Source organism: Fundulus heteroclitus, chromosome 9 (genome assembly GCF_011125445.2).
Source record: "Fundulus heteroclitus isolate FHET01 chromosome 9, MU-UCD_Fhet_4.1, whole genome shotgun sequence".
Taxonomy (NCBI): Eukaryota; Metazoa; Chordata; class Actinopteri; order Cyprinodontiformes; family Fundulidae; genus Fundulus; species Fundulus heteroclitus.
In genome coordinates this window covers 8,335,621-8,348,144 of record NC_046369.1, presented here as the reverse complement: position 1 = coordinate 8,348,144, position 12,524 = coordinate 8,335,621, and the positions used below count along the sequence as shown (strand labels likewise).

The window sequence follows — 12,524 nt, the reverse complement described above, 5'->3', positions numbered from 1 at the left end:
AGTGCGTTCACCAATCAGAAAAAAGTTTCAATTATTCAACTTTTGGCTGACCAGTCACCAGTTTGTCAATTAAGCAGATGAACGGACGTTTTCTGGTCAAAAGCTGATTTCTTGACGTAACAAATGATTTTAGGGTTTGAAAAAAAAAAAAAAAATTAATAAATCACAAATTTTTAGGCAGCATAGATTGACCTTTTAGAATAAAAACATTGCCATCCAGACCTGGAAACAGTTTAGGCACATTCCAGATGTTTCCAGGTTGTGTAGGGACTCTAATAATGCAGCACGTTACCTTCAGGCCCTGCCAAGGAAGGCTGCCTCGGAGGAAGTACATAAACATGTGGCCCAGCGCCTCTAAATCGTCTCGTCGGCTTTGCTCTGGAATAAAAAAAGGTACACCACATCAAATATTTTATAGCCAGGTGCTTTTCTGATGAGACTGGAGTTTTATTTAGGACAACTCACCTTTTCCCAGGTGTGTGTTAATGCTCATGTAGCGCGCCGTCCCAGTCAGACTCTTGTGCTCCCGGTAGGGGATGTGTTTTTTGGTCTCAGGGTCTATATATTCTTTGGCCAGACCAAAGTCAATGATGTGGATGGTGTGCTGCCGCTTGCTCCCGGGCCTCCCCACGAGGAAGTTCTCTGGTTTTACGTCTCTGTAGATCAGACTCTTGGTGTGCACATACTCCATCCGTGTTATCTAGTGAAGGCAATCAGTGGGGGCAAAGTTGGCATCAGAGGGAGGCGTACAACAAAGCAGAAATAAGAGTTATGTGGAACATAAAACCTGAATTTAAACTGCTAAAACGTTTACTGAGATGCAATCTTTCTGCAAACGTATTGAAGAGAAGAGGAAAAAAAAAAAAAAAGACCGAAGTTGGGGCACGCTTGGCGAGACTTAAGGACACAATTTAAAATAGCGTTTTAGGTTTCACCTCAAACAAACTGCAAATCACTGAAATCCCCTTTATTGGATTGGACTGAAAGTCCAATTTTATAAGTGAAATCCATTTCTGCTTTTAATCTATATTGTCCTCAACATTTGCTGGGTGTCCTGGCAGGTTAAAGCTGAATAAATATACTAAATATTTGATCACATTGTCTCCTGCACTTTACCATCCATTAAGGTAGGCTATCTCTAGTCTGGTAAATGATGAATGAGTTGTGTGTACGCTGTGCAGCAACAGACTCGACTCCATTGCTATTCGTGTGTATTCAAAAAGATAAATGTGAGTTTTTGCACATTAATATTTCAGGATCTCCTGACCAGAACAATAAGACAACAGTTTATGGTTTAACCACCAACATGGTGCCTTTTAGAACCAACTTTTTCAGAATTTGGCTTTACGTTTTTGAATTTGTTAACGTAAAGTTATTCTGTCAGGGATGGTTAAAAGTTTTACAGCTGCTTCTCAAAAAAAATCTGAATGCCATTGAAAATTCAAGTCATTGCATTTTAGATTGAATTGCTGTAAATTCAAATCTCCATTTTTTTCCTGGTAATTTTGTTAAATCTGGCTTACAGCAAACCCAAAATTCAGTTCGTCAGAAAATGGAAATGTTGCATAGAACCAATATAATAAGGCTTTTTGATACAGAGACGAGGCCAAAACTGAAAAGTATGTCCATGTATAACGTAAAGTATATTCGCTCAATACAAGGTCACGGCTCTTTTTGCATGAATTAATGCACCGATGCATGAAGGCGATCCGTCTGTGGCTTTGCTGAGGTGTCCAGTTAGACCAGGTTGCTTTAATAACGGCCTCAAGCTCATCTGCATCGTTGGCTCTGGTGCCTTTCATCTGTGTGTGTGTGTTGGGGGGGGGTGGGTGGGGGGGGGGGGGGGGGTTGAACCACTAGCTCCTTCTTTCAGATCTTTTCTTGTTTGATCAACTGACACCGACACCAATTGGTGACTAGTCTAATGCCGCTGATTAGGGCTGCATGATATTAGCAAAACATGCAATAACACAGATGTGTGCTGTGATAATTATAAGACTTGCAATAAAAAGAGCAAATTTATTTCTGCTTTTGGTTCGTAGTGAACGTATTCCCACATAGTGAGTAGTCAATGCAGCTAGTGGAAAAAGAAAAACTCCTTATTTCCGTCTCAACCAACGTTATATTGATAAAGTTGCTGTTTTGGCCATGAAACAACTGAGTTCATCTTCCGAAAACTTTACATTCCACTCTTATCAAATATCTTATGGGCATTCAGAAACTGAATTAATGGTACTTAAATTAATGGCCAGCATTAATTAATGGCCTCGCAGTTCTTTACAGTATGCACACAGTGGGATTGCAATAACAATACATTTCCAACGTATTGTGTAGGCCTGCCCCTAATCCACCTCACAGACCTGTAACCACTATGAAATTTAAGGGATGACACCGGATTGAGGAATACATGTGGCAGTGACATGATCCAAAGCTAAGAACTCATATTCCTCTGCCAGCCTGCATAAAGACACACCTCAGCCCCAGGGTGATCTTCCTTCAGAAAATCCCCCAAACACGTCTTACAAATGTAGCATAAAAAGAACACAGGGAGTAGTAAGCCCCGCCCCTTTGGTTCTGTAATCCCTGCTACACGATGTGAAACATGTCTGTGGCAAATCAACTTGTTTAGGAAAAGACAAAGTTATCAGTAATGGGCGTTTGTGGCTGCATGTTTATTGCTCTATGATCTGAAAGACCACCGACTGCAGATGCCTTTGTAGTAAAAGTCAATTCCTTTCATTGGCTTCGCCAGTTCTCTCCAGGCTGTGCTCATCTACCTTTTGCACCACACATTTTCCTTCCACTGAACTTTCCATAAACCTGCAGGGATCCAGCACACTTCCAGCTGCTTTAATAAAAACCTTTAGTGGCTTTACCCTCCTTATGGAAGTTGTGAATAGCTGCTGGACAACCGTCAAATCAGCAATCTTTCCAATGATTGCGTGCCTTATATTTCTGTATTAAAACCCACTTTTAATCGGCCGTGTAATCCAAAGGTTCTGAGACGCTGAATTTGGGATTTAAACTGAAATTGAACTCAAGGGTATATTCAAAGTTAAACACATCACACATGTCTTTTTTTTTTTTTAAATCATATCCCAATCACTGATGCACCTGTATCTGGGCTGAGCAAAGAAGCTTTTTTTTTTTTTTAAACAAGCAAAACCGTTTTTCAAAGCTGAATAACCTAAAATCTTGACACCTTACCAGCTGTATGGCTATCATGAGGACGGTCTTGAGGGAGAAGGTGCGGTCGCACAAGTCAAATAGATCCTCTAAACTGGGCCCGAGTAGCTCCAGCACCATGGCATTGTATTTCCCGCATGGACCAAAGTAGTAGACCTGAGGAATTCCCTCTGCAGAGAAAACAAACACAAAATTAAATAAGTTTGTGTCAGACCACGTTTCAGACATTCAGCAGAATGCTTATAAGAAATGTAAACATTCGGCTCCTCCAACATATTTATAGAGGATATAAAGCTTAGATGCTTTATGAATTCCATCTGTTTTACTGCTAAATTCAAGTAGAAACAATAAGTTACTACAGTAAGTTGACCTTTATTAGTAAATGAAGAGCACAAAGCTTGTCAACTTTCTATGCATAACCAGACAAACTGAAACCGCAGCAAAATGTCAGCTCGCTGCCACTTCCATTTATTTAGATCATCAAAACTTCCCATTCTCAACACGCTGCCATGTTCTACCCGATAATGCGACGCACGGCCAAGTATGAGGAAGGTTCCACAAGAGCAGATTTATCGTTTTGGTGTGTAGATAAGAAAGGCTGGAGCGGCGTGAGCAAACTGCACAAGGCCTTATCACTCAACTGGTTTGTCTGAAACAGACGCGGCTTTTCCTGAGGAGGAGGAGGATAAGTGGGAGGGAAAAGTACGCGCAGAGAATCGACAGCGAGCGGAAGAAGCACAATGTCGCCTGCCTTAAAGGTTGCGCACTAAACTGCAGAGGAATGTGGAAGGATCAACCGGTAGTGTGGCAACGTACAGCGAGAACCGAGGCGTGGCAAAACACCACGGCATGTTCTCATGATGGAACAAAAGGAAACAGAATGTGTAAAATACACTGACACATATGTGGTGGTAAAAAAACAAAAATAAATAATAAACCCAGAAGGGTCCTGTAATACATGACCTACAACTGCTTCCCACCGTCTACCGGTTTCAACAACAACAAAACGCGCAGAGATCTGGGAAGAATTAGAGTCGTATTTCACAGGTACTCAAGATAAACACAGCGGGCCAGAAAACAAAGAAACAGATATTTTACAGTCACAAAGGTGCATGTAGATTTTTTTTTTTCCACATCCAGTGTGCGATAATGGAAAAGCTTTCTCAAAACCCAAGCAGCCAGGTTCCACTTGCAGGTCTGTGCTGCTAGGCTGAACATTTTAACACAAAAAAAAAAAAACATGCAGTTTTGTCATTATAAAGCAAGGTATAAATACTCTGATACGCCATTTAAAAAAGAAAAATAACAGATCAACCATTTCATAATTGATACCCTTTAGCAATGTGCTTATTGATCTTTGAGAGCTTCCCGTCTTATTTTCCACCAGAAACACTGTTTTTGGTTGAAGAAACAATTTAAAACCTAAATCTGGCAGCAGATGTATGAATATTCCCAGAATGCAACTCTGCACGGTTCCACAGATCGTTAACAACGAACAGCAACATTAGCAGGGGTGCGAAACGTCAGCGCTAGAGTTGAACCAATCAACCGGACAAACATTGAGTCAAGTAACGAAAAAGCAAACTGCTTTTTTCCTGAACATTTGAATGCATCAAAACTAAAACTTCCCACCATTTCAGTCTACAAACGCATTAACCAACAGCATCTGCTTTTAAATGAGTAAAACAAGAAAGTGAAGAAACCCAGATAAGGTTAGGGACATATTCTTTGACGCATTAATATGGACGATCTTATAAATCCTTCAATTTCTACTACATCGATTGATTATGAATTATATTTTACTTTTAACGCTTATAGTATAAAACAAAAATGTTACTGTCTGAATCAGAATAGGCAGGTCAGACCTAAAGAGCAATATTTTAAAAGACATCAACCAGGAAAGGCCCAGCTGATGCATCAAGTTGAAGGAGGGGAAAAAATTTTAAACCTCAAGATATAAACTATTTATTTTTAAGAAAATCGGTAAATGAATGCAAGCAGCATATGGGGTTGGAGCTCCAGCTTTTTTTTTTTTTTATTTATTTAGCTTGACCTCTGAATTCCTCAACAACTCCACTTTTCATGCATGGATGGAAAACGACAAACATACCCTCATCCATCTTTGCACGCAGGCACCCACCCACACCTGTCTGCGCTGGAGCCTCTAGGATTTTCCTGATTATGATGTCCACGACAGATGAGACTGTGACAAGAGATCACAGCGAGGCTGAGTCATCAAAGCCTGGCCCAAATCTAGAGGGCATTCAAAACACAGTCGCCACCGGAGAGGAGCTCGGCGTCGCACTATAATCTTCTTCTGATGCACTGAGCAAACGCTGGTGCTCACAGGCAGAAACTGACTGGGGCTAAAAGCTGTGCGGCACAAGTGCGGTGCTAAAAATCAAATATCCATTTATTTCTATGTTGGCAGAAAACTGCTACCCTACACAGGTTACCAAATAAAATCAATAATAATGCCACGGCAGTATAAATGACATGGATCTGCGTTTGTATAAATCTCTAGAATTCGTTCTAGACCACCATGTAAACTACATTTGTGAAGCATTGTGGGAAACGTTCTCAACGCCAGTGGCACTTTGCCCCCTGCTGTCTTGACAATTTCAGACAATCCACCCTATTGTTTCTGCAGGCGGGCCTTCTCAGGCGACACGGTCAGAGGGAAGACCGCATCATGGAGGCAGAAGACAATGTTGCCCTACAATGAAATGTCAGCACTGGGAACCAGGGAGAACAAAGAGGAGAAAAAGGAGACATGAGCAGCAAAATGGTTTAAATTATGGAGGGAACAAAGAGAAGACTAAAGAGGAGAAGTGACGTCCATTAGGTCTAATGCTCCGATGTTCCCACAAGGCTGAAATTTGATCAGCGTTTAAGTTCATGCGTACTGCGCCTGGAGCGGGACACGGTAATAAACCTCAAAAACTCAAATAAAATGCTGCCAGGCTGAAGACTTAAAAATTACACCATTTTTAATAATTCAATCTAATTCTTTGACTAACAGTCAAATCTATTTAACTCAGAACAATAGTAATGATTTAGCTGATCAAGAAACATGTAAGTTTAGTCAGACTTTTTCTCTTATGGGTTTGTTTCATACTTTGTCATACAATATGTCTATAATTGCAATCTCACTTATTTTACTACAAGACAATACTTCAATCTAGTTACAATCTAGTTCATTCACACTCATTTAGAAATGTTCCCATTCACTAAAGAGGACTAAAGTCAAGTCACCTGCTACACGTAACTGAGCTGAATCCTAAAATTGGGCAGCATAGCTAAAAAAAAAAAATAATAATTTATATCCCTTGATAAATTGTGTTACTACTGAAATGATTTACCATGAACATAAACAATAAACCAAAAATCAAGTTTGCTTAACAGGTACCAAGTACCGTATTTTTCGGATTCTAAGTCGCTGCAGAATATAAATCGCATCAGTCCAAAAAAAAAAAAAAGGCGTCATAAAGAGGAAAAAAAAAAACATAAGTCACACCGGAATATGTGCATTTATTTCACACAAATTAAAAACTAACATTTAATCTGGTAAACCGACTCATTCGATTACACAGCTCTATCCACAATCGGCTGAATAACATGAAACATACCTGGGAGGGTGAATGGGGTAAATTAGCATAACAAGCCAGCAACTTCAGCCGGGAAAGTTCTTGCCAACGCAAAATGACGCTGAAATTAGACCGTGAGCTCAACCAAGCTACGTGCTAAGCTAACAGTACAACACGGATGTTTCAGAGCAACATAAAGCTTTTGAGCATCAGTTAGCCGCCTGTACAACAGGCCTGTAAGCTAGCGCTAGCTCTGGGGTCACTGGCCTTTTTGAAACAGAGAGCTACCGTGTCACACAAAAACAGCACTGACCTTTGAACTAGAAAAGTCAGCGCTCACCAATAAACATATTAGCATTTTTTAAGTCTATATAAATGGAAGTGTGATTACAAAAGTAGAGCAACAGACTAAAATAAAATTCTAGATGCAGCTCACTGGAGGGTTGTGGTAGTTTTAGAACAGGCTGGTGGTTCTCTGGGGACTACCTGGTGCCCGCGGGCCCCATGTTGGCGACCCCTGCGCTAGCTGTTATTAGCTTCACGGACACTCTAATAACAGGGTTCTGTCATGGTCTGGGCCCTTTGAGCTGCACCACGCAACACTGCTGCGTGAATGCATACTGAAACAGTGAAACCACATATAAATGAGTTCAGTTGTCTACAAGTTAACGTTTCAATAAATTTTTAAGTGGTACAAGAGTAGCATATAGTTTTCACAAGCCTAGAGCGCCCTCTTGCTTCTTTTTCTCCCAAAGTTCCAGGATTTAAATACCTGCAATTCCACCCAGGTACTTTTTGTGCTTTCAGTTTAAATTGCTCTGAAAGGCCGTGGGAAAGTTATTTAAAATCAGTCTAATTACTTATGGGGAAGTTGTGTCAAAAACTGCACTACACCTCCAGTCCAGTGGGTGGCAGTAATATGAAACCTTAAATATCAATCTTGTATAAACTTCTGTCGCCTAGCAACAGTGACAGCGTGACCCTATCCCTATTATGACGCTTAACTTCGATCTCAGCCAAACCGATTTGCTCGGAGTCAAATGAAACATTAAATAAACCAAACATCAACCGTTTGATATCATCTGGGTTTTAACTTCCACTCATTTGAAGTTATAACCCAATGAGTGGAAGCGGGAGTCACAAACCCGATAATATATGAAACTTTAATTTGTTTTTCCTGCCCTCGTTATTGCTGCTGCCGTTTGATCAATCCACTTCAATCCCGCCTCACAAAAATCTAGGGATAATATGAGGAAAGTTCCTCAGATGAAAATATGTTGAAACACATGTGTTTTCAAAATCCTGGGTAAAAGCTTAAAGTTATGAATGGCCAGATGCAATGTGGCTAGTTCCACAATGTTTTTGTGGAAAAGGCTAATTTTAGCCCTGTCTTAAGGTAAGAACTACCTCAGCTAAATAGAGCATAATCTTACAACAGCTACAGGCACAAAACAAGACAGAACAGAACGCCTTTTCTGTCCCTCAGTGGGGGGGGGGAAAGCGAGTGTCAGCAGACAAATAATATATGACAGCCATATGCAAAAAAAATGAACATTCAAAAAGCAATACAGTTCTACAAAAAAAAGAAAGCTATAGCCTAACTGATGCTACTGAAGTAGAAGACAAAACAATATTTCTGTGTAGTATCTGCATGACAGGAATGAGAGCCATGAAACTACTTCAGTGCAGCTCCTGTATCCCTGAAATACCACATCATCCTTTCAGTGTTAATGGGCCTCTCAAATGCTGGGACCCATCGCTGTATAATAACATCTACTGTGTGCGACAGCGATCAAACATACAATCATAGACATGTAATTTTAGGAGTCTAATCAACCTCTGACATCAGACCATACGCATGAACAGGGAGAAGCGACGGAACGACAGCACAGATGAGAAACAGGCGAAGAAGACCTCACTCAACTTCTGGTATGTACATAAATAAACAGAATGAAGGGTCCATGCAAGAAGTTACCAAGCCCAATTAACAATAACCAGCCAATTCTTTAAAAAAAATGTTGATTTGCTTCAATAGGAATCACAGAAAAGGTTTTCACTGTTAATTTTGACAATGACTTGTTAAGTAGGAGGCAGGACTCAACAGCTGGGATGCTTTTAGAACAAGACAGAATTAAGAGTGTGCGGATAAGCTCCTGCTGGCATTAAGTGCTGAGTAGTCCACACTATGACATGTTTCAGGCTCTTGGGCAGGGCAGGACTAACAGGGTCACATGTTCCCATTTAGCCAAGTTGACAACATAAGTAGATTTATCGTCTTGATTCGGCCCATGCCACATAGTCAAGTTAGCCTTCCTCCCGTCGACCTGTGTAGTGCAGAGTCGGTGGATGAGTCTTGGTTTCGCTTATCTCTTAGTTGGAAAGGTGGGAATCCCGTTTTGGCTTCCACCTCGACATGACGGAGCATCTGCTGCTTCGCCGACCATGCTGAAGGCAAGCATCTCAGCTGTATGATGCTATCACCACCATATGTAATGGTATGGAGTGTTCTGATGTTATCTCTGTACATTTTATTCTCATCTGACAACACACATCCTCTTCTACATGTTTACTGTGTCCCCTGCTTGGGCTTCTGGCAAACAGAACTTTGTAAGGCTTTCTTTCATCAGTGGCCGTCCTCTTTGATAAAGAGCCGGAGTTCTGAAGTTGACAACTAATGGTTTCATTACTGACAGATTCTGCCACCTCAGCTGTGGATCACTACCGCTGCCCCAGAATTATCCTTGGCCACTCTGCTAATTCAAGGCTGGTCAATTTAGACTTATGATTTTTTTTGCCATAATGTTTTAACTCTAAACTTCTCCCTGACCCGTCTGCTGGGTTCCTTGGTCTTCACGATGCTCTTTGTTCACCAATGTTCTCCACCATCTGAGGCCTTATTAGCTTGGCTCACACTAAGGTTCGCGGCATCAGGCGACGCTCCACAGGCTCCCACGGACAACTACCGCCAGGATTAGCCCATTTTCTGGGGGAAACCCCGTTTCCTGTTATGGATCTCAAAACAACATGGAGACGACTCTACAAAAACCAATCGTAATACTTCTTTTTATTGAAATATTGCATGTTTACTTGCTAAGCTTTTAAAACTAAATAAAAGTGCTATAAAATAATGTTGGTGTTTTTAATAAATAAATTATATATTGTTAAATACTTATTACTTTTTTTTTTCCTTTTTTTTTTTTAACTCACTTTCAACTTGGTGATTTTTGACCGTACGGCAAAAACTTTGGACACCACTCTTTTGGGCAATTATTTGCATTGGATTCCTTTTCAGGGTTCCTACAGCATAAGGCAAGTTAAATTCAAGACATTTTAAGACTTTTTAATGCCCCTTGAAATAAAAAGTTAAGACCAACTTCACGATAAACAAGATATACCTGGTTGCGACAACTTCACTCAAATGTTTATTTTAACATAAACCATTACTTTCTGGCTCAGTAGACATGTTAAAGATTTTGAAAAACATTCCATATAGGAATGTTTTTCCTATATGGATTACAAAAATAAAATCTTATTTATGACCTGGTAACAATTTTAAGACCTAAGAAAGACTAATTTAAGAAATTTTAATGCCAATTAAGGCCTTAGTTTTATATTACAGAATTCAATGCCTTTTAAGACTTTTTAAGGATCCGCAGGAACCCTGTTTTTAGAGGAATGAGTAAACGGGGTAGAACAAGACAAAAAAAAATGCATATTTGGAAAACTTTTTGTAAATTACACATCATTTGCTTTCCAATTTAGTTCCATGACATTTTGTCGCTCTACATTAAATTCCCAACAAATAACACCAGCATTTGCGGTTTTAAACGGACAAAATGTGAAAACTTCAAATGGTGCAAATATGTTTCTAAAAAAATGTCTTCCTTTAATTACCCGTTTGAATTTTGGTCTTTTTTTTCTTTTCACAGATTCTTGCCTGCTTTGACCAACTAGAGCCACACGGCACCTCCCACAACTCTTAATGGGTCCCCCAACTCCTACAAATTTGAAAAAGTCCAAAGCATTTGGATTATTTCGGCTGACGGGTACCTCCAGGTTAAAGCTTCCTACCACAGTAGCTCTGACACGCAGGTCAGGACTGCCAGAGAGAAGCAGCACCTTTAGCAGGCCTAATTTGCTCAGCTGACCCCGTGCCTCATAGGGAAATGAAACGAGCCACAGCTAAAATAATCTTTCTAAATAGGCCACGAGTCTTATTTAGGAGTCAGGGGGGGGGGTTGGTGGATAACGTAGATCAAGAAATATGCATCAATATATAGTTTTTTTGTAGTTTAGGCCTCAACTGTTCCAAGTTTGTGGCTAGCACACCAGAGGAAAACAGAAACATAACCATGGGTAATGGCACTGAATGTGAGAAGTACAGTAAGCGTCGGGTTTGTGTACGAGACGGTAAACACTGATTTAGCAGACGTATCAAAATGACAAATTAAAAGAAGAAGAGCCATAAAAAAAACGTCTGTAGCTTGACAGCAATGAATGTTTGACTCTTTTTTTTTCCTCCACACTGTAGGCAGGACACAGTTAATCACTGAGGCAGAGGATAGTGAGACTAGGGAAGCTGTCCAAGTAGACACCATAGGGGCTTGAATGCTTGTAGAGGCCCAGCTATAAATAGTCAAGGACTACCCTAATGCCCCAACTCCTTATCAACACTGGAGGGGCTTTTGCTTTGGGACAAGGAGCCAGGAAGCCTGGCACGTGTCGCTAAATTTGACCCGAGGACACGCGCTAGGTGCGGTAGACGAAGGGGGAAACACTTTGAAGACAAACATACACAGACTAACAAATTCACAATAATTACTACATAGTTGTACTTCAACAAAACTCCAATATAATTACAAAAAAACGTTGATACCGAGGCATAAAAATTCAGATCAGATAAGCGTATTCTACAATAGGTGAAAATAATTTAATCAAGACTCGGTATGAGAAAGCCCACTTATTGAGGTGCGACGACAAACGCTAAATGACATGAAGCAAAGTATGTATAAACTTTTCTTTAGAGGGTGAAATGGGACGATGGAAGAGAGGCTTTTCTACACATTTACACAAACATGACGAGAGAAAACTCTTTATGAGTGATTACTGAGAGCAAACTGGACAGTGGAGAATTGATCGTTATACAGGATGGAATCGTTCGTCGATGTTGGCGGGGAACGTACGCTGCATTACCACGGCAACGGTTACTTTTCAGCACATTCTCATCAAAGATCGCCTGTTTGAACGGTTTGTAAGAAATTCAGACATAATTAGTGCTGGAAATGTTGCAGTAGCTGCTGCCGCCGTTGATAACAGCAGAGATGTGCGTTCTCCAAACACCGTAGTCTACAGTTCATGAGCGGTTTACGTACTTTGACATGTTTGTGATGTCAGAGGCTAAATTTGTCTTACCTGAATTTCCCAACTGTTTGTAAAATCTGTACTCCAGGTGGAGCTGCGGCGCCCTGGACTTTGTGGGTTCCTGAAAGATAAAAAAGACAAAAAGGGATGATAAATATACAGCATTTAATAAATGAGACGCTATTGGTCAACTTAAAAATGCTAATATGATACATTTATTAACTGAATCTTGCCTTTAAAAGAAATGGTGCAACACATCTATATATATTACACGCCCGAGTGACTTAAGCTGCATTGTGCTGTTTTACTCAAGTTCTGGGCCAGACTGTGTGAAACAAGGCTGGATAAAAAGCATTTTAAGCTGCTACACAGCAGGTTTTTGTGATGACA

The 12,524-nt window shown here is 40.4% G+C and overlaps 1 protein-coding gene across 6 annotated transcripts in view; it reads right to left on the bottom strand.

The window, feature by feature from the left end:
- The window catches only part of csnk1g2b (casein kinase 1, gamma 2b), a 47,396-nt gene that overhangs the window by 12,781 nt on the left and 22,091 nt on the right, over positions 1-12,524 (bottom strand). For all 6 annotated transcript variants that reach the window (XM_036140955.1, XM_036140959.1, XM_036140958.1 and 3 more), the window contains exons 3-6: positions 12,186-12,255; positions 3,208-3,356; positions 466-700; positions 293-378 (exon numbers count right to left, since the gene is read on the bottom strand). In XM_036140955.1, the coding sequence (XP_035996848.1) occupies positions 293-378; positions 466-700; positions 3,208-3,356; positions 12,186-12,255 (540 nt within the window). The remainder of the gene's footprint in view (positions 1-292; positions 379-465; positions 701-3,207; positions 3,357-12,185; positions 12,256-12,524) is intronic.